This window comes from Anastrepha ludens, chromosome 2 (assembly GCF_028408465.1).
Source record: "Anastrepha ludens isolate Willacy chromosome 2, idAnaLude1.1, whole genome shotgun sequence".
Lineage (NCBI taxonomy): Eukaryota > Metazoa > Arthropoda > Insecta > Diptera > Tephritidae > Anastrepha > Anastrepha ludens.
The window spans coordinates 49,072,507-49,096,593 of record NC_071498.1 but is presented as its reverse complement, the minus strand read 5'-3'; the positions used below and the strand labels follow the sequence as shown (position 1 = coordinate 49,096,593).

The following is a 24,087-nucleotide window of genomic DNA, read 5'->3' as shown; positions in this document are numbered from 1 at the left end:
AGTTTGATTGTGTTTTGTTGTATTCAATATTTCAATACTCATTTGAATTATGATACAAATTTTTCTTTCAGATTCAAGTCGCCCCTAATATAAACAAATTTAAAAATTAATATTTGTGATATGTGAATATACATATGTGAGGAATAGATAGAGCAAGACTAATTTTATTTAAAGACACACAAATATTTTTGATTATTATTCAATTTATTTAATTGCATATATTTTTTTCTACAATTTATAGCACTAAAACTGATACTGATGATACACGAAAAAAGTAAAAAAAAAACACAATTTTCTCAAACACGTGCTGCTCACTCTATTATGAAATGTAAAAATAAGCGGTAGGCTCGTTGCACTTTCCAATACATTTTCATGCTTGCAGCCACTAAATGATTTTCAATACTTTTAAATACCTCTACTTTTTCTACCTTTATTCACGATCATTTGTAGTGTATAAAATAATGTTAATGGTTTATGTATATGAACGCTTTATGTTATATATAATAAATGCAAAGAAGGTTTGTGGAACACAAGCAGCACAATGCGGTCAGTTAAGCAGCTTATTCTTATTATTCGTCCCTACACCACATCGCAACGCATTGTTTAATTAGTATTTCCTTTCTTTTAAACTAATATTATGCATTTATTTTGTTAAATTCTTCTTTCATTTGATGTTCGAAATCCTGTGAAATTTTCTTGCAATAATTTGCATTTTTTCTTTATAAATTCTACTTCCGTTTTTATTTTTGTTTTCTTTCGCTTTGCTTATCGTTCATCAAAACATTGCACAGATTTTAGGCTTAAACTAAAAATTATTATTTTTGTTGTTATTGTTTTTTTTTTTAATATTTATTCACGCTTATTATTATTGTTTATATTTGTAGATTTACTTTATGTTTTCTAATATCTTTTGCTTCTTTTATGCACTGTAACATAAGTTTAGAATGTTTCATGTTGCTGCTGTTTGTTATTTACTATTTCCTCTCGCTCGAACAAAGGCTCGCGTGCTTGCTTGCTGCAATTTATTCTGCAATTCAATGTTAACTAACTCCTTTGATTGCAAAATCGGCAAGCATTTTCATTAATTTCCGCTTCGCTTGTGGCCCATGCAATTGGCATAAGTCATGCAATTCATACTTGGTATTTATTGCTTGGCTGTCCGGCTTTTTGGGTGAGTAGTATGCTGTTGCTGTTGTTTCAATATTTTTTAAACGTTTTGTTGTTTTTTTGGAAGGCATTACATCTTAACTGCATTTTACTTTAACGCTTAAACAAACTTCAATTATGCGACATTAAATGTCCTGTAAGTAAAATTTTAAAGAAAAGAATAAATCTAATCGTAGCTAGTTATTATCTGGCTGTCTGGTAGAACTCACCTGCGCTCCATTTGAATGCTGTAACCTGGAAATTTCTTCTTCCTTTGATAACAAAATGCTTTGCCATTTCTCATGTTCTTGGCGAGCGTGTCCTTCAAGAGCTGACAATGTGTTGCTCTGTAGTTAAATTAATGAAAAAGAAAAAGGAAGTTAATTGTACTCCTAATAGATACTAGGAACAGTTAGCGAAAAATACATTATATGTATATTAGTTTTGCATCTAAGAAATGTATATATTTTTATTCCTTTTACTCCATAGTGAAGCATAGGGCCAAAAATGTATAAATATGTTAAAATATCTCTAAAATCTGTGGAAATTATTGATACCTATCACATCATATAATCCAAAAATAAGAAACGACAAGAATTAGCAGGTGTATGGATAACAAGATGTACTACGACCATTTTCCCCTCTAATGTATGATACTAAACGTTATCCTGACATACAGTATTTTAGAATCTTTGAGTTAAGACTGAGGAAAAGTGGACCCTTCGCGTTCATTAATAGTGTACAGCTAAACCAATTTGAACAGAATTTAAGACAGTTGCCGCCTAAACGATAGCGTAGTGGTTTTGGTGCGAATGCATAGAACTCAGAAGGATTATGCGTTGCAACAACCTGTATACTGATCGGGAAACATGAGGTTTTAAATAATCGAAATGGATTTTCCTCACCAGGTATTGGTACACCGAGAGGTATATTTTATGCTAAAGCAAAGCATCGAGTTCTCATCTGTTATTTCTACACCTTAAAAGTTGAAAAGATGTCATATGAACAATAACAATTATTAGCTTTATAGGACACAATTGCTTGGCACTATCGATAACAATAAACAACGATGTGTGTGGGTAGTTCACGTTTCGAGTTATGACTCCACTTCTTCCCTTCTCTGAGTAACCTAAAGAGACGAAACCTAAGGTTAGATGACACCATTATTTATCAGAAAAGCTAACCTAACCTTTAAACTTGAGGAATTGAAAAGCACACATGGATGAAACCTAAGGTTAGATGAAACCATTATTTATCAGAAAAGCTAACCTAACCTTTAAACTTGAGGAATTGAAAAGCACACATGTGTAATAAACATCAAATAATTTTCGATACGACAAAATATTACACATTTTTTGCCTACTAACTACACTTTTTAATACATTTATATTTTTAACTTACAGTTTTTGTAACAAGTTTTGTTAACTCATCCACCTTGGCGCGGAGCTGAGTATTCTGCAGACGTAGCTCACCGGCATCGTCATCGTTGCCACCACCACCACTACTGCCGCCTTCCTCACTACTATTATTACTGATACGATTATTGCTATTATTTGTTAAGTTATCATTATGTGAATTGTTATTTATGTGGGTTGAAGGGGTGTGATTAACGCTACTACTGTTGCTGCTGCTTGATTGTGTAGATTTGTTGAAACTGCTGCCAGCAGCTTTACTAGCTGCTGCCAATTTTAGTTGTGTGGCTAAAATCTGTTCCACCCACTGTTCGAAAGATGCACTGAGCGCTGTGCTGGCACAAGCATTAACGGCCTCTGGGTATAGACGCTGGAATATTTCGCGCACATGCTTCTCCTCATTAGAGGAAACTGCTGCGGCATTGGCTGTGGCGGAGGATTGCTGCTTTTGTGAAGCGGCGAAAAGTTGCTGCTGTTGCTGAAATAAAAAACAAAAGATTTTTTAATTGTTGTACAAGTAACAGAAATTATATCAGATGCAATAAATTTTAAATATTTTAACTGTAAAAGTGAACGATTGAAACATGCACTTACAACTAAGCTTGCATTTGCGCTTGTAGGCGCTTTATTTTGTCTAGCTGTTGTTTCAGCACTTTGCAAAGCTTCAACCAACTTCCAGTTTTTTTTACGCAAATCCTAAAGCGAAATACGAAAAACAGATTAGTAGGAGAATAATAATCGGAGAAAGCAAGAAAATAACTGAAAATGTTTTTGAAAGTGCGGTAAACAAATGAAATCAAGTGGTACGACCATGATTGAAGAAAACTGGAAATTTTGTAATTGTGGATCATCACATTTTTTTTTTTTTTCAAGTTATTACTAAAAGAAAGAATAGAATTTTGTCTTATCGTCAATCGAGGAAATTTTGTAATATTAACGTTTTTTTCTTTTACAAAAAGTACCGAAGTTGATTATTTTCGATGTTGACTAGAAAATGGTCTATACAAAAATTAGCCGAGTACATACACTAACCCGGTGGGTGCCATCTGTGCCAACGGCTATGCACACTTTACAGTTAGTAAGCTTGGCGATCAGTAACACAATACGGGAAAGTAATTATTTGCACCTATGACAGAAATTCCCTAATATTTATTAGAAGTTATCATTATTTGAACAAAATTAGAATACCTCGTTTTTGTTGTTCGCACTGTTATATCAAGGGTTAATCTATTTAAGTTGGTGGCACTATATTAACAACAACGTTTTGTACATTATAATGTCACAACAGAAGTAGTATGCTGACATCCTAACATCCTACGTGCCACACAAGCAACGAAACCATTGATCTTTTATGGGGAAAGTTTCCGGACCCTGTTATCTCTCGTAGAGGTGATCACAATTGGCCACCGAGATCTTGTGATTTAACACCATGTGACTTTTTTCTTTGGGGCCACGTGCAAGAGAAGGTCTACGCCAACAGCCCAGGGTCGATTCAAGATCTCAAAGATGGAAGGCTATCGAGGACATAGGGCAGCCACTTTGCAATTCGGTTATGGAAAATTTCATGAAAAAGATATTGTCCTGTAAGCGTGGTCGTGGTGGTCATTTGCCTGATGTTATTTTCCATTATTAACGGCATACCTTCCTCTTTATAATGAAATAAACATCCTATCATTTATATTAAAAAATAGCATTTTTCTTTGAATATCAAATTAACACCTCTGTTTGGAAAACCCTATATATGCTATTTGTGGTACTTATTCACTTCTCGCTACCTGCTACATTACACACACATATGTATAATAGTTCTCCAACTTACATCATTCTTTTCCTTTTGCTCATGTAGCTGCTGCAGGAGCTCCTTTTCTCGGCTGCTTAGTTTCTCCACCGTCTGTTCGACCTGTTGCAATTGTTGGTGCTTATTTGCGACATCGTGTTGCAAAGTCTCAATAAACTTCTGCAAATCATAATGGTTTTGTGTATTAAGTTGCGTTTGCATTTCTAATCCTTTCAATTGCTGTAGCAAAACAGAATTTTTTGCATTAAAATCAGCCAATTGGTTTTCCTTGTCGGCCAATTGCGACTTGAGTGCATCGAGTGTTGATTGCAAACCAGATTGCTCCATGGACTGCTCCACTGCTTTGCTATTGATACCGGCCAATTGCTGCAACAGCTCATCGTTCTTTAACTGCAATGCAACCAACTGGTTTTGATTGCCTGCCAATTCAGTGTTTCGCGCCGCAGACGTTTCGAGTTCTTGGCGTGCTTGCGCCAAATCGGTCTTGACCGATTCGTGCGCGTTTTGCAAATTATGTAATTCTAGTTTACATTCGGCGTTTTCGATTTCAAGGGCTTTTGCTTTTTCTAGTTCAAAAATACGATTATTCGAGATTTGTTCGAGTTCTTCGCGTTGCTGTTCGAGGAGACTTACTTGCTGTTTAAGCTCTTCGTTTGCCTGGTTACATGCGTTCACCAAGCAAGTCAGATCATTGATACATTTGTCCTTGTGCCCCAACTCGCTTTGAATGCGTTGCAGTTGTGCGAACAAATCTTGTGAACCGCTTTGTTTCTCAAGTAGAAGCTTGGCCTGGAATTGTTTGCGCTCCTGAGCGAATTTATCATTCAAAACTTGCATTTCCTGATTGAGTGCGGTTATTTCTTGCTCCTTGGACTGGATTTTATCAACATATACCTTGACCGTGGCATTCAACTGTGCGCGTTCAGCATTGATTTCCGTGCGTAATTCACGCAATTTGGCCTGTATTCCCATAGAAGATTCCTGTTCTTCGGCTAAGGCCTTTTCTTTTTCTTCCAATTGACGTTTCAATTTCTGGCATATATCATCAGACCACTCCGAGTGTGTTGCGGGTGTGTCCTGCTGCTTATTTAGTAGATAATCGATAAGGATCTGGATCTCTGAACGATTGAGTTCAGCACGGCGGAAGAGATTCATGAGCAACGAAACGCCAATCGTATCAGATTCGGAGAGCTTATCAAGTGCAAGTACTAACTCTTTGGTGGCGGCAGTTTCTTTGTTCTGCTTTTTGTTTTGCTGCTTGGTGGTTTTGTTGCTGCCGCTACCGTTTTGTGCTGCATGCGTCTTCGGTGAACCTTGACGAGTCTTATCATCCTGCTGTTTCAGCTCCTTAGCCACATGCGCATGTGCAATGGGTTCGACTACTGGCTGTTGTTGCTGTTCAACAACTACTGAAACTGGTTTTTCAACTGCGACATTTTTTTCTTTCTTGACATTCTTCTCCTTCTTGTTAGTATCCTTCTTCTCATGCTTCTTTAACTCAAGTATATCCTTGGGTTGTTTCGCTTCGAACGTATTTGCGGGCTCCTCGATCACCAAATTCTCACGCACTACTACCGGCTCATTCTTGTTGACCAAAATACCCGATGACTTGCCCTTCTTTTCCTTCTTCGATTTCTGCTTCGAGTTGCCACCACTTAAATTCTCTTTCTCTCGCTCAGCCATACTAGAGCGTCTTACAGCTTCTGGTGTAGCGCCAACAATCACTTCTGGATCTGGATCGAATTCAACGTGAGATTTAGATAAGCCCTGAGGCTCATCCTCCACGGATGGCTGTTCGGATTGTGCATCGGAGTCCTCTTGCTCAGTATTTTCCTTCTGCTGTTCACGCTGTAGCTTTTTCTTTTCACGTTTCAGATCTTTCTTTGTAGGTTGTTGTTTTTTCGACTTCTTTATAGCGACTTTGCTCTGAGCATAAATTTTATCAGTTAGTGCCTTCTTTTCGGCAACGATCTCCTCGAATGTTTTGCGACGGAAAAATTTGTTAATAAAAAGAAGCGACAAGAGAGAGGCGAGAAAGACGCAGGTGATTATAACCAATAAGTGCAAGTCCATCATTGCATAATTTTACCGAAAGATCCTGTGGAAATTTTAAAAAGATAAAAGCTCAAAATTTGTGTCTAAGGATTTTAAATATACATATACATATAAGTTTTGCGTTTTATATTTCAAGACAAAGTAAATTTCAAAGGTCTAACAGACGTCGTTGACGTTGCGAAACCAACTGAACATTTTTTCAGCAGCATTGCTCCCGGATAAGATAAAGTATAGGCATGTAGCTATACTATATATGAATGTGCATATGTACATTGCACGGTATATCAATGGGTGCCTTCATTTCGTTAGCGAATCGAATGTATGTAGAATATACATATATATGTTTATAAGCGTGAATAAAAAATTGTGGTGAATTTTGTGTTCATGTGTATATATGTATGTATGCATGTATATAACAGATAGTAGCTCCGTTGCGCATGCACTTTGTATGGGTATTTGTATGTTTGAATAGTCGATTAATATGAATGAAGTACTTCGGAGGTGGCAAATACTGAAATTCAGATTGAGAATTCTGCAAATCATTTAATTTTTAAGCCCCCAGTATTTATTTTGATACTTGTTTTGTGAGGTCTGAGTTTAATAAGAGGCATTCATTTCAATAAATTATATACCATAAAATTCCTTATTACGGACAGTTCTTACAACCGGACAGCTTCAGTAGCGGGACAGATTTCCCACATTCCTCATTAATTTTTACATACAAATATAATCTCAATAGCCGAACACGGACACTATATTTCAAACCATCAAAAATTATCAGAAAATCTCTGATAAACAGACATTAAAGAAGTCTCAAGAATTAAAAGATATCCCAAGTAAACGGTTAAACAGATGACACATAAGGTGAAGCTGCATATTTAAAATACGAAGATTTCGAGCAGTTCAAGGCAAAACTTCCATGTTGAGCTAATACAATCCTCAAGACATTTACAGTGCAGATAATAGCGGGCTTTTCCTTCGCGCATTACCTGACCAAACCTTTACTCTTAAAACCGGAAAATGTATCGGCGGTAAATTCTCTAAGGAAAAGCTAGTAGTTTGTTGGTGTAGCAGCATAAACATTCCCTATACATATATATACGGGGGGTGCTGCTAAAGTGACAGTCCTTGGCCGGATCGAAATCCGGGTCGTTCCGGTTACGTAGAACCGACTGTCGTGGAAGCATTAACAATTTTATTTGGTGTAAGGTTTGGTTATAAATGAAAGTAAAAGAGCCCGCCATCAATCTTTCACACATCAAACAAAGCACGGAAGCACCAATGAATTGAAAATCTAAAGTATACATAGATGACTGCCAAGTAATGAGTGAATGGTTGCAGCAGTTCAATGAAAAATTAAAGCCCAGAAACGAAAAATTATCTTGTTTTTGAATAACGCAGCATCTAATAAAAGTGAATTCAACTTAACTAACATAAACATTTATTTTTTATTTTTAAATAAAAGTGAATTCAACTTCGCTAACAAACATTTCCGCCAAACACAGCGGTATAATACAACATTTTAAACTTTTTTATAGAGACCTACTTTTATAACACTTGGTACTAAAAATTGGAATTCTAGCTCCTCTTCAAGCTGTAAAAATCTGTAAATGTAATTGAAGCTGTATATGGATCAAAACATCTTGGGGTAAAGCAGTAACAACAATTCGAAATTACTTCCGTAAAGCAGGATTTTCGGAAATTGATGAGAGCCTTCCCGATTTTGATCCTGCAGATGACATTCAACTGATAATCTATGTTTAATTTCAAAAAGGACACGGTTTGGCGAATGATTTCGACAATATAAAAATTCAATTTGAATGAGGCGTTAAAAGTTTTTGAGCGTTTGAAACAATCTGCCGAAAATGACACTGTAGCTTTTCAACACATAAAAAATATTTAGGGTCATGTTGTTTAAGCAATAAACTATTGCAAAATTAATAACTTAAATCAAAGTACAATGTACTTTATTTAAGTACTATATATACCAATAATATGTATGTTTGCACTGCATACATAAATAGTGCTATGCGAAATATTTTTTCGTTTTACATTTGAATTTTTTCATCAAATTTATTTATTGTGAAATACAAATATGCATTTCCAAGTAGAGATTATCAAGCATATGAAGTGCAGTGGTAATAAGTCATCTTATCAACTAAATGGAACGTACACGTTTCATAAATAAAGCAATGATTCAACTGTTGATGACGCCTGGCACAGCAAAGTTCAGTTTAATGGCAAAAAATATTAGACTACGTTGCTGAAAATAACACATTTAAAATAATATTTAGGTATATATGTATGTACATACATACATGCATGTGTGAATACACGAAAAGGAATAATACACACTTTGTACAATTTGACATTTCGCATTTTTTACTTCGTTTATAACAATTCAATACGCTTTATTATGGTATTCAGATGACGTGTACTTTTGCAATTAACAAAAGTGAGAAAGTGTACAACTCGCCAATAACTAAATGAATCGGGTAGATCGACGAAGATGAACACGAACGTATACATACGAGTATGTACATGTAAATATCAAGGTACGAAAATAATTAAAAAAAAAAACTTAAAACCGTTGCCGGTCAATGACTTTGGTAAATTATGTTATTGTTGTATACACACTTTCTACAATAAATGTAAACGACTCAGGCCAGGCTCATTGGGAATGTAATGTGCTTATCCAAAATATCTTCATAACCTATCTTTATCCTTGAAAACATTTTTTCATCCTGTTTTTCGCAATATATTTAACTAATAATACATTTTTGGAGGGTACATACAAAGCTCATGATCGACTATGGTCAATTTTGACAATGCTAATTTTGTTTATAAAACTAAAACTCATTGTCAAACAAAGAAAACACTTAAACAAACAAAACCCTATAAATTCAAATTACGCACTTGATACAAAACGTAATATAGAACCAATTTCTTGGATTTTAAATAAGAGTTTCTAGACATTTTTTTTGGTATGCAGTTCTACATAAATATATATAAAATTGGCGCATACAGCCTTTTTGGGTGTTTGGCCGAGCTCCTCCTCCTATTTGTGGTGTGCGTCTTGATGTTGTTCCACAAATGGGCGGGGGGGGGGACCTACAGTTTCAAGTCGACTCCGAACGGCAGATATTTTTTATGAGCGGCTTTTTCATGGCAGAAATACACTCGGAGATTTGCCATTGCCTGCCGAGGGGCGACCGCTGTTAGAAAAAACCTTTTCTTTATTTTAATCTTCCACCGAGATTCGAATTCTGAATGGTAGCCACGTACCAATCCATTCGACTACGGCGGCCGCCAAGTTCCGCCGCAGTTCTATAGCTCATTAAAATAAAATACAGTAGATTCTGTTTTTATGCGGAATATACGTTCCGCAAGAAACAGCATAAAAAAAGCTACCAGTTCTATAGTAAAACTATAGATACGTTTCAAAAGTGCTAAGAACCACATAAATCTGAAATAGTGTAATAAAATCGCATAAACAAAAAATTGTATTTTTTTATACAATTATATCTTTATTTAAGAAAAGTCAGAATCGAAAAATAAATTTACATCGTCAGAAAGAGAATCAGGCAATACCCGCATGTTGCGCATTCGTTTAGGATTTGGCGTAAAATCACTTCCGTCACTTGAGGAAATGTACACGTCTGATCAGGATGGTGATGCAGACGGTTCCATACTTGTAGGGTTAGCATTTTTGATGTAATCTGTGATGAGTTTTTGCTTAGCTGGTTTAGAATATTGTTTATACATATGTACAATTAATTTTTAAAAAAACCGCATAAAAACAGAATCTACTGTATAATGAAGTGCCAGTTTAAAGTTGCTAATAAATCCAGTTAATTTTTTGAACATTTTTCCTTGATGTTGTTGCACAATTTCTCCATATATCAAAAAAATTGCATTAAAAAATTATAAAAGTAGTAAAAACTTGTCAAAATGTTGAGATGATATAGTTCTTTCAAGTAATGTGTTATATTTAAGTTCAAAATATGTATATGTTGTTTAATCTATACTATAAAGGTGAATGTCTGTACGTTGTCCGCGCATCACTACGAAACGACAACACCAAATGACGTAAAAATTTTTATACATTCATATTTTCACCCAATGAAGGTTATGGGCATGTTTTTATGATGGAACTCCCTTCCCACAGCCCCCAGGCCGCGCCACCACTCTCATTCGTCACTAATAATCGAATATTGGCTTAAATTTAATCTAAAAAATCTTAGTTTTTCCTATTTCCCACTATTTATAGCAAACTCTAGACTTCATAATCCGCATAAGCTGTTCAACTATGACCCAAATGCAAAGTTCAAAAACAGTTTGAGATAGAAAATCATTAAAAATAATTTTGCTTGAGGTTTTTCTGATTGGTTGTTTTGATTTTATTCAACGAGGCATAGCAACGGATGCCGGGTATTGTAATATTATGGTTATTAATAAAAAATTATTTTCTATGAAATTATTGTTTGTAATTCTTTTATACACATATCCTAAATCCCTCAAAACTACTCCTACGCGAGCGGGGCCGCGGGTTAAAGCTAGTATAATATATAATATAAATTGTTTAATATAATATATGAACTAAATATAAATATGACCCATTAATTAACACTCAAAACTGTTAAATAGCTGCATTCCAAGTCACAAAGTCAGAAACTCTTAGTTGTACCAACCCAAAGACTTTTTACTTACATATTTCTTACCATCCTACAAAACTAAAAAAATACTGCGGTCTACTTATAAAGCTATAATGTTTATTATATCCCACACAGGATAGAAATTACTAGAACTTATTTCGTCACAATTGCTGATAAGAATTTAATAACATTAACTTTTTTATAATTTCTTTAACTCGGCGTTCGTAGCTGCTGGGTAAACTTGTTTTCTACAAAATATCGTGACTTGCCGCTTCAAGTACCTTTCTGCATAGAAACAAAAGACGTGCTCCCTACGTAAAATAAATATTTAATTAATTATACACCGGGTAATTTTTACCCGGTTGCGACCGTTTGTGTTTGTATTTGCCTAGCGACAAACCCCGGGTTAAACGAGGTTAACCATTTTCTTTTTATGCATTTATATTTTTTTATTGATGACTGTTTAATTGTTTTTTTTAATTATTTGATATCAAAGTACCTATTTATAAATTTACATAAGTCCCTACAATATTCACATCTACTTGTATTTATTTATTACTCTTATCTTGGTCTTAAAAAACGTCAAGTTAGCAGTTTAATGCCGTCTCGTTATCTGTAGGCAATATACATTTCTCAAAAACTTCAAAACATAAAAGACACAAGGAAATCGAGTAGTAAGGTATAAATAATATACTTTGAATAAATCAAAAGCAGAACATTTGGAAAACGACACAAAAATATACTATTGAATATATGAAAAGTTAAATCAAGAATTCTGGTGGAAAATTCTATTCATGGCGATTTAGAGGCGGGGACGATCGGTAGTAATATTATTTCAATACAGTTATTTGTAATACATACATACATATTGTATATATGTATATTCCGGTCAATAAAACCCAAAGTATTTATATTTTATTTGTTTGTCTTCAAAGTAGGCCTCCTCTGAAATAATACACTTATGCCAACGAATAAACCAGTCATCTAAACATTTTTCGAATGCATTTTCTGGAATCGACCTCAATTTTCGCCGCGAACTCTCTTTAATGTCTTCTATCGGCTGAAGAATAATTTGAGTTTTACAAAGAGGAAAAAGTCAGCCGCAAGTGAACGCGATGATTCTGGAACTATCGGGTTTTTTGACCTGTATGATAACTATCGATAACTATAGTTTGACAGCTGAGAATGGAAAACTGTGTTGACATTTCGGTTCAGTAAGGTTAGGTAATAATACGTTCACATATGCATTAATCACCTATAAATCCACCAAATTAATCTACCCGTTCACATATGGCAGATTTCCTGCAAAATTGACAATCACCTGTTTTCTTTCCCGGTATCCATTTCATTTAGTTTTTATTTTGATGTTTCTCCTTAATAATTATCGATAACGCAGAAAACACAAAAGTATCGTTATTATCTAGGATTATTTTATAATCTCAGATTTTGGGAGAGAAATTTTGTATGGGAAATCGCGCTTTTTAATTACGGATTTTGAGACAAGCGCGAAAAAGTAGATCATCTATTGTACTTATATGTGAACGTATTTTAAGTCGTCATGAGTCGTCGTTAAACGCCAAAATAACTCTTCCAAATTGTGGAAATTTACTTAAAAAATAATAATAATAAACCTGTTCGCGAAGTTCATAAAGCGGCATCATTGGTCCTTATTTCTTTCGAAATGAGCAAGAAGCTGACGTTACGATGAATAGCGAGCGCTATCGAGCCTACGGCGGCCACCTTATTTATTTATCGAGCCATGCCGACTGGATTTTATTTTACCAAAATTTAATCAACTAAACATTCAAGAAGACGGTGCAACTTATGGCAATATTCAATATATTTTGTCTAAATTTTGACAAAACCTTTACTGCGGCATTTTGAATGATCAATTTCGGCTACTTTCTTTCAAAATGTATGCCATTTTCAAAGCTTTTATTATATAAGTATATTTAAAGGGATCTAAATGCGTCCTGCTCTAAATTTCTCACAACAAAAAAATCACTCACTCCTCTCTGATATTTCTGAATATAAAATTTAGATATATTTTTATTTATTGACAATTTAAGCATTTCCTTACTACTATAGCTATTATCCGATGCTGCACCTATTGATGATAGACAGAGGAAAATGCCTCCGGGAAATCAGATTCCACTCCGTCAACTAGCACGGGGGAAAAACGACTGGTATTGTTTATTTGAACTCAAAATCCCATTCTCTCGATTGAAGGGGTCTTGTATAAAAGTAAGTAAACTTCTAAAATGATTTTAAGCAAGATTTGGTGTCACACAATTTTCTTTTCCGCATAAAATTTAGTTGTTTCTGCAGTACCAAGAGTCACAAAAGTTCTAAAAAAATGTAATATATGTATAAATTTTTATCTACTATTCGAACCGAAAAAATTTAACCTTGAAAGATTACTTCGATCGCAGCTGAGTTATTCCACATTCTTACTTCTAATCAAGTTTTTTATTTCATTAAATGAAAGCATTTATCAAAAAACGGTGTGCTTTATGTGCCATTTACAGTTACTATTTGAGCTATTTCAATCTGAAAAATCGAAAACACTAAAATGCAAAATACAAGTGTATATACATACATACACACATACATATGAACATAGAAATAGACAGCATTCCTTGTGTAGATTTTAACTCATAATAAACACCATTCCTTGTGTAGATTTTAACTCGCTTTCCAAGTCACTTTCACAAATATGTATATGTATGTACATATATATTTTCTATAGGAGATTGAATCAACATTTAACGCCTATTAGACTCTCAAATTTAGAAAACTCATTCAAATGAAGATCTTAATTTTTACCGCGTTATCGAAGAAAAAAATAGGAACTTCCGTTAGAAATATAATACACATTTATAAGAGGCTAACAGTATACATTATCGTTGTTATATTCATTGTTTTCAAACAACAAAAAACAAAGTAACATGTAGCAGCGTGCACCATTCTCCTCTTGCCACCTTGTGAGCTGTTGATCAGGTCATTGTTAACGCCAAAAGTTAGTTGCGCATTCGAATAATATATTTCAACAAGAATCAGTACATGTATGTACATATATTTAGATGGTCAACTAAGCTGAGCTGGCAAGCGACTGACGGCCGAAAAATAACGAGCACGTCCCGGCTCACAATCGCCCGGCAGCACGGCTGCTGCTTCAGCCGTTAACAACAAAGGTAAAACTTTGGCATGGAGAAATGACGGAGCAACAACCTTGAATTGAATTTACAAATTTGAGTGTCGTATGCACGAAGCATACATATCTACTATGTACGTACATATAATATTTTACAAATAATCGAATAGTTGTAGTTTTCGCTTGATTTTGCTAAGGAATTTAACTTTTACGTAGTCATGTATAAAAGAAGACGAATAAAAATCGGTATGCTGATCGGCTATTATTGATGCAATCATTAATAAAGATGACGGTCAAATATTCTGTCAACCAAACTGACCAAGAAAAATCTACTAAATTTTAATAACAAATTAAATTCAGTGTTTTACAATAAATGCATGAATACTTCTACTACATATGTATGCATGTAAATTTTCTCCTATAACTGCGAAGATTCTTCCCACACTTCGGCAACTTAAACACATGTTTAGTCATTTATGTACGCTTTGCTGTGGAGTCGTGCGTAAGCACTGGATTGACTTCTTCTCTTCATTTCATTGGGTTATTCCAAATTCTTGGCCTTTTTAGTTTTATTTTCATTTTCTGTGAAATTTGCTGAAGTCATGATAGATTACGTGGGACTGGTTTTTGTAGTGTTCAACTGTTTCTGTGATGTCTTTGCCTTTTTCAAATCTTCGCATACATACAACCAAACAGATCTGTGGCATGGCGTATCCAACACTGAGTTTTCCTACTTTCCTCGTTTTTTCAACAACGAGTATTCGTCTTTACGGTATACATTTGAATGTTTTTATTGTATTTACTGCGGCATGTTGTTTAAACACCAAACAGAATTAATTAAGACCAGCGAATGTATATGTACATATTAAAGGCAGTACCCTTTGGATAAAAAAGTTAGTTGGTAAGAAAAAATTGTAGGCAAATAAAATAGATTTAAAAAAAAATTAAAACAAAACGAAAAAAATGTATTCAATATAAATTAAGAAAGAAAATAAATAAAATCGTTGGTTAATCCACATAGCGTTATTGTTCATAGATATTTTGGTAAAAATTAGTAATCGAACTAGTTCTCATTTTAATTAGTAATTTCGCATTTCTTTTGTTTCTATTTTCTTTTATTTTTGCTATGTTTTATCCAATTCAAAAAACAGTACAGAAAATTATAATATTTCATTACTGGAAAGGTAGGATAGTGATTATATATTTTTATACAAAAATCTAAAAAATAATTTTTGAATTTAGTGCCCAGTAGCGAACCGTTTACCTGGATGACACTTGCACAGCGTAACATATCTTCTTAATTAGCTTTACAAAATTCTCTGACAATTTCCATTTTAATAATATCAGGCAAGTACTAAAGAAAAAACCAAATACTTATATGGAAGGTGCAGCGCGCAACGTAACACATAATTTACAAATCGGCAGCTATAGCTTTGAAATTGTCAATGAATTTAGGTATCTAGGCGTTGTGCTGAGCGCACAAAGATACATCTATTGCCATACAAGACAGGTTGCAAATAAGTCTTACTTCGCGCAAATAAAACTGATGAAGTCGGGATTAATTTCTAGAAACCAGAACGGCCTTAAGACCTACACTCACATACGAGTGCGAAGTCTAACTGTTGAAATTCAATGACGCCGACCAGTTAAATGGTTTTGAAAGAAAGATTTTAAGAAAACTATATGTACATTTGTACGACTTGAGAATGGTGCTTACCGCATTGGGTACAGCGACGAGTTAGACACGTTTAGCAGGGGTGCAAATGTAATCAGGTACCTCAAAGCGCAAAAGATTCGATGGTACGGTCACATTCTCCGAAGTGGCGTGGAGGCGAATTGTAACGGGGGCAATGGTTTACCCCGAACTGTGATGCTATGATTATAATGACGAAGCACTAACAAGATTAAGTTCAGGTGAATGGGCAGCCGCCCAATCAAAAACTTTTATCTTATTACTCAAAAATTAGAATTGGCACAGTGCATACATGGAATTTGAAATTTGCCTTGTTGAAAGTAGCATATTTTCATCACATCTTTTAATAAGTTAAAATCCAAAAAACGATTTAAAATTCTCCGAGACCTATATTTCAGGTTTAAAATGGATTTCTGTTCTTTGGTGATGGAGTGAACTGAATATCCGATAGCTTCTTAATTTAAATGGGTTTTCTACTCGTTTAATCTTAAGTTTTCGTGTCGAAAAATGGGTAATGAAAAAACTTATCTGCTAATTGAACATTTTCTTATTTACATAAGTGATTCCATTCTTTCAATCACTCACAATTTTATTTACGATTTACTAGCATTGTAATTTTTTCAGCAGAATTTCGGGGGTGTTTTGGTGTCCCACAACAAGTCTGATACTTTGGTAGGAATTCCAGAGACTACAGATAGAAATTCCTAACCTTGAAAAAGATGTGTCGGGTATTGGACCACGTTAACTAGTTAATAGGAGCAAAAAAAGGCATATGCTTTAAATTCTAGCTCAAATTATTAATCAAATTAATTGGTGGTCAATGCGGCATTAAATTCGGTACAATAGTACAAGTAATTCATAAAAATATTTATCAATAGGTTACTCTTAACGAGTACAACAACAATTTAAGCCTATCAGCACAATACGCATTGCTCCACTTAATCTGTGTGCATAAATGCACAAATTTATATATTACATATAATATCAGTGCTATATAACCATGTATTACTTATATATACTTATGAACACAAATATGCGAGTTCATAGAGATCCGGCATCGAAAATGAAAACGATTAATGCTCACGACTCTAACGAGAGTATCGAGTATATGTACACGTGTATTTTATTTAGTATGTATATACGTACATGCGTATTTACTTATATGTGTATGCATGGGCCGGATGGGCGGCTCGGTCTAATGAATTGAATTTGGAATGGGCTGAAAAGGGGCACCGTAGAGAGGAAAACGATCGTTCGCCGGCCGGTATATTGGTAGTTTCATTTGCGCATACATATACTCGTACATGTAGCGTGTTCCATTTTCGTTTCTGCTGCTAAAGCGAAAAAAACCAGCAGCAAAGAAACAAAATATGCGTAAATGTATCAGTTTCAACTATGTTGAACTGTATGTAAGCATAAATGCCGGTAAAGGTCATTACCCGGAAGAGTTTGATTGCGGAACGAAGTCTTGAGCTTGGCTAAATCTAATTAAACAGATGTAAAAATACAAAATAATATAGGGGTCCGTAAGTATGGATACGATTATTAATCATAATTAAAGTTTTTTCTTTGGCTATTCACATAAAAAGTATTCGGCTTGAACGAAGAAAATGTAAATATTAAAGTTAATATGAGCACTTACTACTGTATAAAATATGGCACAGAAATTTTTGTGTGAGATAACTGAGAGTTTTTTGTCTGGTTGCAGTCAGTTTCAGTTCCGCCATGAAAAGTACAATTTATTTAATTTTTTTAACTATGCATAGAATATGTCAGAACTTCATTGAACATAAATTTTCAGCAGCCTCATCTGCCAATTCCTAATTTAATTGCTCGTTAAAACTTTTTTATCGGCACTAATATTATGCTTACGTGAACATTTTTTGTGTCAGGAAAATTAAATCAAATATCAACTAACTAAAAAATTAAAACAGTTGCAATTTTTATTTCGCAACATTTACTTTATCTTCTAAATGATAATAATAATACATAGCAGATAACCTATTGCACCAATTTCATCACAAATGAATAGAACACATATTTTAGAAAAGCAATTAAATTCAATAATTTTTTTTAATATGAATTTTGCATGCATTGAAATATTAGAATTGTTACCGAAACTTGCACGCTAAATTAATATATAAAATTATTAGAATTGTAAGTTTAGAAATAATAACAATATTAATATTTTCAATATTGAAGATTAAATTGTACATTATTGCCACAAAGTTATGTAAAAGAAACACTTCCAAAACTCTTGCCACTGATGGCACCATAAATTGACACTTCTCATATGCAGCCGATATATTCAATGAATACAACTCAGACAATAATGACGAAAACAAAAGTTAGCGGGCAAAGGCGCGGCAAAGCTAAACCAAACAGCCAAGTGTCATAAGTTAAAAATAATTGTGTCAAAATCGGCCGATCCACTGCCAGCTCATTTATTTTACATAGCACAGAAGCTTCACATAAATACATATGTACATATAGTATGCCCGTATCGTACTTATTGTCATAGCCTCCGCTGATGGCCTCCCTTTACATTGAAATTTGTTTCAATTTTTTAGGTCTTGGGCATGCCTGATATTCACTTAGGTCATTTTGTTTGACCAAAGGTCATTGAGTATTTGTATTATATTAATAAATGACCTAATTTTATTCACAACTAATTGTAATTTGACGGGATTATGGACAGTTGGATTTGTTAGAGCTTAAAAAGAAACGAAGAATTATCATTACCATTAATGATCAGTGGGCGCAGAGCGATGAAATATATTTTGTGAATTAAGAGTAGGCGTCACACTTTTCTTACGACTTTGTTGGCTGAAATTGGCGTTCGAAACAATTTTGCACGAACCCATCTGCACGCATTTGTTGCTAATTTACGTTTTGTTTACATGTTGATTTACTATTTCTGCTTCAATTTATTTTTAATTCTTGATTCCATTTGTTGCGTTTTTTTTTTAAGAACTCGCAAAATAAATTACAAAGAAGCTTAGTGTGCCAATATGTCACGTAAAACACAACACACAGCCACACTTATGCACTATGTATGCACATATTCACATTCTCAAATGCACACGTGCATTGATGGAATCAAGGCAAGACGAGCAATACATACATATATGAACGCTTGAACGCTAAGAAATCACACCAAGTTAGGGGTATGTGGACATGTGCAATAAACGAGGTAAATACAATATACGGGCATACGCAGTGAGAGCGGAAAGAACTGAGAGACAACTGACTTCTAATATAAAAACGTATAGGGCAAAAAATTCAAAAAATCTGTATATTCATAAATATTGCTTGAATGAAAATCTGCGAGTATAATGAGAAATAAAAAAAATAGTTTATAGTGCCTTACCATTTCCATAAAACTTGATAACTGTAAAATATAATTTGTTTTACTGTACACCTAGGAATATTATTGTACTACTTAGCATATAAGCATATATTATAAGGTTTTAAGACCGTAAAAACTAAATAAATAAAATAAATTAAAAAATAACCACCATACATAGCTAAATAAACTATACTAAATAGAACTCAAAGAACAAAAACCAATTTCAGTTTCATTTAAATATTCTTTCGTTTGAATAATTTTTGTTCTATTGGTTAATAAAGTATTGCCTATGTATCTGCTGACGATTTTTTTTTAATTTTTAAATCATGCTAAGGTAAGGTAAATCCAATGCGTGCAAGAAGTTTGGAGCCACTTTTTGTTGTTCTTTTGTCAGTGTTTGCTAACGTGTAAGCAATACATATCTACAAATTTATGGTGCCAATAATACACACATTCACATGGAACTTACATATAGATCTTTGCATAGAAATCAACAAGCGGCCGCACTTGTGTGCTGCATAAAACCAAACTATCGAGGGACATAATAGCAGATACAGGGTAACCGAAGTGACGGGGCCTGCAGACACACTAACAATTGCAAAGCATATTTGGCCTATATTTCATAGACTTGGCGCTTATTACATTCAATTAGTCGACATTGCTTTTATTGCCGTCATTTTCTATGATCATATGTACTTCCAAATAATATAATTAAAGTACTATTACGTATAGCTCGGTCTTAAAATCATTTTTTATTTTTAATATACTACCTTCATAACAGTGTGTGTGTACATATGTAATATGCACGCTTGAGTTCTTTTAATATTACAACCAACAACTAAAAGACGTTTCACAAATATAGCACAGAGACTTATTGACATGTTTATACAATTTATATCTTTCTTATTTAATTTTAAGAATTTTTTATGAAAATATAGTTCGCTATACAACAACAACCATATAAATCCATGTTTCAAACGGTGTTCAAATTAAAAAAAAAAAAGAAATGAATTGAAGGAGCAAACTTGAAATGACTTAAAAATCGCGTTGATTTTTTAATTCTTTTTTTTTCAAGCGGTCTTGTGCATTTTTCTATACATCGAATGCACGAGCATATACAATCTTTCAAATAGAAGAAAGCACAGTTGCAAGTATGGGACCCTTTTTCTGATGAAAATCAATTTGAAATCTTCACATGCCTGTAAGCATTCTGTGACTTTAACAAGACTTTATGAGATGTTAAATCTCCTTGTAATTATTACGTCCTTCCTGCTAGGAAGGCCGGGCCTGGCGTAACCCCACAGTTTGGTGTCAGCTTACGTCTCGTAATCTTTTTCTCTGAGCTGTTGTTGTAGCAGATAAACATTCCCCATACTTACATACGGGGAATGCTGCTGGAGTGACAGTCCTTGGCCGGATATAAATTCGGGTCGTTTCGGTAACGTATAACCGACTATCGTGGAAACGTTTTCTCTGAGCTCTTCCTTGGTGGCATGTTGCTCCATGGCCAGGAATCAGGATCTATTGGTTTCGTGGCCGCAGCTTTTCCAGCCAATGCATCCGCTACCTCATTCCCGGGTATGCACTAATGCCCCAGGACCCATATGAGCCAAATGCGATTGTACGCCTCTATAAATTTAATCTTCTTTTCTTTAGAATAAAAAGAGTATATATTGTATAAAGTCATCTGGACACAATGCTCTTGTAAACCATAGTGTAAGAGCAGATTGGTTTATAGTGAACATGTACTCTTCCCCGAGCTATTTATTCTTTGGGAAATATAAGGATTTTAAAACTCTTCTGCCGAACCGTTTCTGTTATAACTGGGGAGTCAAGGCCAATAAAAGTTGCACTGTAGTTGACTCATTCGTTTTAGCGGATATAACTATAGACTCCTAAGTCACCGTGAAGACTTTCTCTTGTATGTATGTATGTATAACATGATAAGTTGTTTCTGAAATGTCGCTACCCATTTACATTTCTGATTATTATTGCAAAACTAACAAAACACGTCACAACAATATCTACTGTGCCTCACTTTTTCTTGCATATGTACATATGCATAAACGTATACGCATATATTGTGCAAATTGAATGTTGAAATATAGCTATAAAATAAGTGATTCACAATGAAAATATCACTTCCTATTTTAGTCGTTCCGAATTTTTAATGGACATAAAGAATCTTTCCAAAGACGCGGCTGGATATTATTTTCAAACTAAACGTAAAAATTTAGATTAATTCAGGTTTCACTATTTTTAACAATTATATATGAAAAGTTATACATATATATATATATAAATGGCGCGTACACCTTTTTTGAGTGTTTGGCCGAGCTCCTCCTCCTATTTGTGGTGTGCGTCTTGATGTTGTTCCACAAATGGGTGGAGCTACAGTTTCAAGCCGACTCCGAACGGCAGATATTTTTATGAGGAGTTTTTTCATGGCAGAAATACACTCGGACGTTTGCCATTGCCTGCCGAGGGGCGACCGCTATTAGAAAAAAACGTTTTCTTTATTTTGGTGTTTCACCGATTCCGCATGGTAGTCACTCACCAACCCATTCGGATACGATGGCCGCCTGAAAATTATTGTACATCACATAAATATCCACCATGAGCTCGTCTACGGGTAAAATCCGCTAAAGAGTCGATTCATGAATACCTAATTGTCGAGAACGTCGAGATATCGACGTTGAGGGGTGATAGCAGTACCTTGCGCTATAGCAGCAATATTCTGAACAGCACGTCCAGTGTTTGGTCTGATGGCCCGTTTTCTATTCTTGACAGAAACAACCTTTGAAATGTGGACTCATTTGGTCGATTATTGCCACCAAAAAAATCATGTCCTTAAAAATCGTCCATTTTCATAACCAGTTTCAATAATTTTAATTCCTTATTCTATCGTGTAAAATTCTTTACAAATGTTAAAGATGGCACATAAAAAAGGTAGCGTCTAGGAATTATTCACTACTGACATCTAGACGTCACTTTTGAATGACCCCTAATTTTAAATATTTTTATCTACATGCTTCTGTTTTAGACAATCAGCGATAGTATTTATTCCTTGGCTAAGAGAGTTCATTCCTTTAACAGTTTCTGCACCGCTTCCATGACAGCTATCGAACCGACCAAAGACTATCAATCAGATCAAATTTTTCCCCGAAATATTTGTGCTTATTTCAGGTGTTCATTTACTTTTAAAAGTCTTAACCATTGGAAGCAATTTTATAATATTTAAGCCTTTTCTTGATTAATTTCAAAGATGATCCAATACGATACCATTATTTTTCAAAAGTCCGAAATTATTAGTGAGTGAAAAATTACTTTTTTTCTGTAAATTGCAAATGCAATGTGTAACGGCCAAGATATTAGGCAATATTTAAATGCGAAGCATTCATAAGAAAACATAAGACTGACCACCTCACCTTACATACACATGTAATTAAAACAAACTATGATTAAAAAAAATGTTGTTTTCGCTATTTAGGACGAATACCTGAGTACATATCTACATGAGAAAAAAATGATCAAATCTCTAAGCCAACTGAACATCCCTTTCCCTTCAGACAGACAAGCAAATAGATAGATAGGCACAAAGTTTTGGCAGAATTTTCTAAAAACTACGAATTATATTTGAAAATAGTACCAATTGTTGTTTTTTCTGTTGTGCACTACCAGCAAATTATGTTAATAAACTGCTTAATTAGCGTTGCAGAGCCAATATAAATCGAGAAAGAATAAAAGTGTGCGGATACAATACAAAAATTAATGAATATGAAAAAACAAACCTACGTTGTATTTGGTCATTAAAAATGCACAGAAATTCAGAATTCAAAATGTGAATTCAGATTTTTTAAATTTTGTATCTTGTAAAAAATTGTAAAACCCATTAAAAACATGATAATGTGGGTATATACGATGAACTGGTATGTAAAATGTATCAAAAATATATATATACTGTCGGTACATGTTTGCCCATTTTCGAAAGATTAACTTAAAAATTAGTTTTAAAACTCAATTTCTGCACCGCTTCGTTGCTCTAGACCACGCCCATCTAAATACAGCTTTCTCTTTAACCGATTTTCCGCCTTCTTTCTTCAGGGGAAGGAGGATTGTATTATTACCCATTGACACTTAATTGCAAACCCTTGCATTTTTTTCCAAATTTCCAAACGTCGATTCTAATAAGACCAATTTCTTTTCTCTCGTTTATCATATTTTGACATCCATTATGTGGTCCCAATGTAATTTAGATAGCCAATTCGAGTATGCTAACTTTCACAACATCCTTCCTCAAGATACTGGCTCATAGAAAGGAAATAGGTTTATCCATAACACCCCAGAATTTCAGTTTCATAAATGTTACCCACAACGAAACATCTTACCTCGACCAACTTATAATTTCACGTTTAGCACTTAAAATCTTTAATTTATTTGCTGCCTGGCAGCGAAAATGCAACGTAGGCAGCAAATTTCTTTTTCTTGTTTCTTTCTTTCTTCCTCTTGCACTTTCCACGCCAGCACCGCCATTGCTGCAGTCACAGAAAAAGTCGGCACAAAGGGAATGGAAAATGAAATTAGCCGACATGAAAAAAATCCAATTGGCTTGCAACGATCTCTTTTCCATATGTTAATAATTAAAATGGTTAAGTTTAAAATAAAACTTACACTTTATTTAGCACACTCTGCAGCTAATTAATTTTAAACACTTTACTTTTTATTTAAAAGTGCACAGGTATCCAAAAAACCGAAAATTCTGCTCCACCGTGCTCTTTGCGTTCGCTCCAATCAAAAAATGCAGAAATTCGACTGTCACTACAGA

The 24,087-nt window shown here is 34.2% G+C and overlaps 1 protein-coding gene across 3 annotated transcripts; it reads right to left on the bottom strand.

The window, feature by feature from the left end:
* Positions 1 to 792: 792 nt before the first annotated feature.
* LOC128870606 (ribosome-binding protein 1) lies at positions 793 to 24,078 on the bottom strand. Of its 3 annotated transcripts, none has more exons than XM_054113263.1 (6): positions 23,934 to 24,078; positions 4,378 to 6,454; positions 3,153 to 3,254; positions 2,548 to 3,036; positions 1,377 to 1,493; positions 793 to 1,301 (listed from the first exon to the last, which is right to left on the bottom strand). In XM_054113263.1, the coding sequence occupies exons 2-6, from the start codon at positions 6,430 to 6,432 to the stop codon at positions 1,293 to 1,295; spliced, it is 2,772 nt and encodes a 923-aa protein (XP_053969238.1). In that variant the 5' UTR covers positions 6,433 to 6,454; positions 23,934 to 24,078; the 3' UTR covers positions 793 to 1,292. The 3 variants fall into 3 exon arrangements, with proteins under 3 accessions (XP_053969238.1, XP_053969239.1, XP_053969240.1); XM_054113264.1 differs by lacking the exon at positions 23,934 to 24,078 and adding an exon at positions 23,651 to 23,738; XM_054113265.1 differs by lacking the exon at positions 3,153 to 3,254.
* Positions 24,079 to 24,087: the final 9 nt, after the last annotated feature.

Bases quoted from the DNA above. Each gene is read 5' to 3' on its own strand.
- LOC128870606 (XM_054113263.1), bottom strand. From the start codon at position 6,432: ATGATGGACTTGCACTTATTGGTTATAATCACCTGCGTCTTTCTCGCC. The intron at 3,255-4,377 runs GTAAGTTGGAGA...ATTTCGCTTTAG, and splicing joins AGCAAAAGGAAAAGAATGAT to GATTTGCGTAAAAAAAACTG. The intron at 3,037-3,152 runs GTAAGTGCATGT...TTTTTATTTCAG, and splicing joins GCGCAAATGCAAGCTTAGTT to CAACAGCAGCAACTTTTCGC.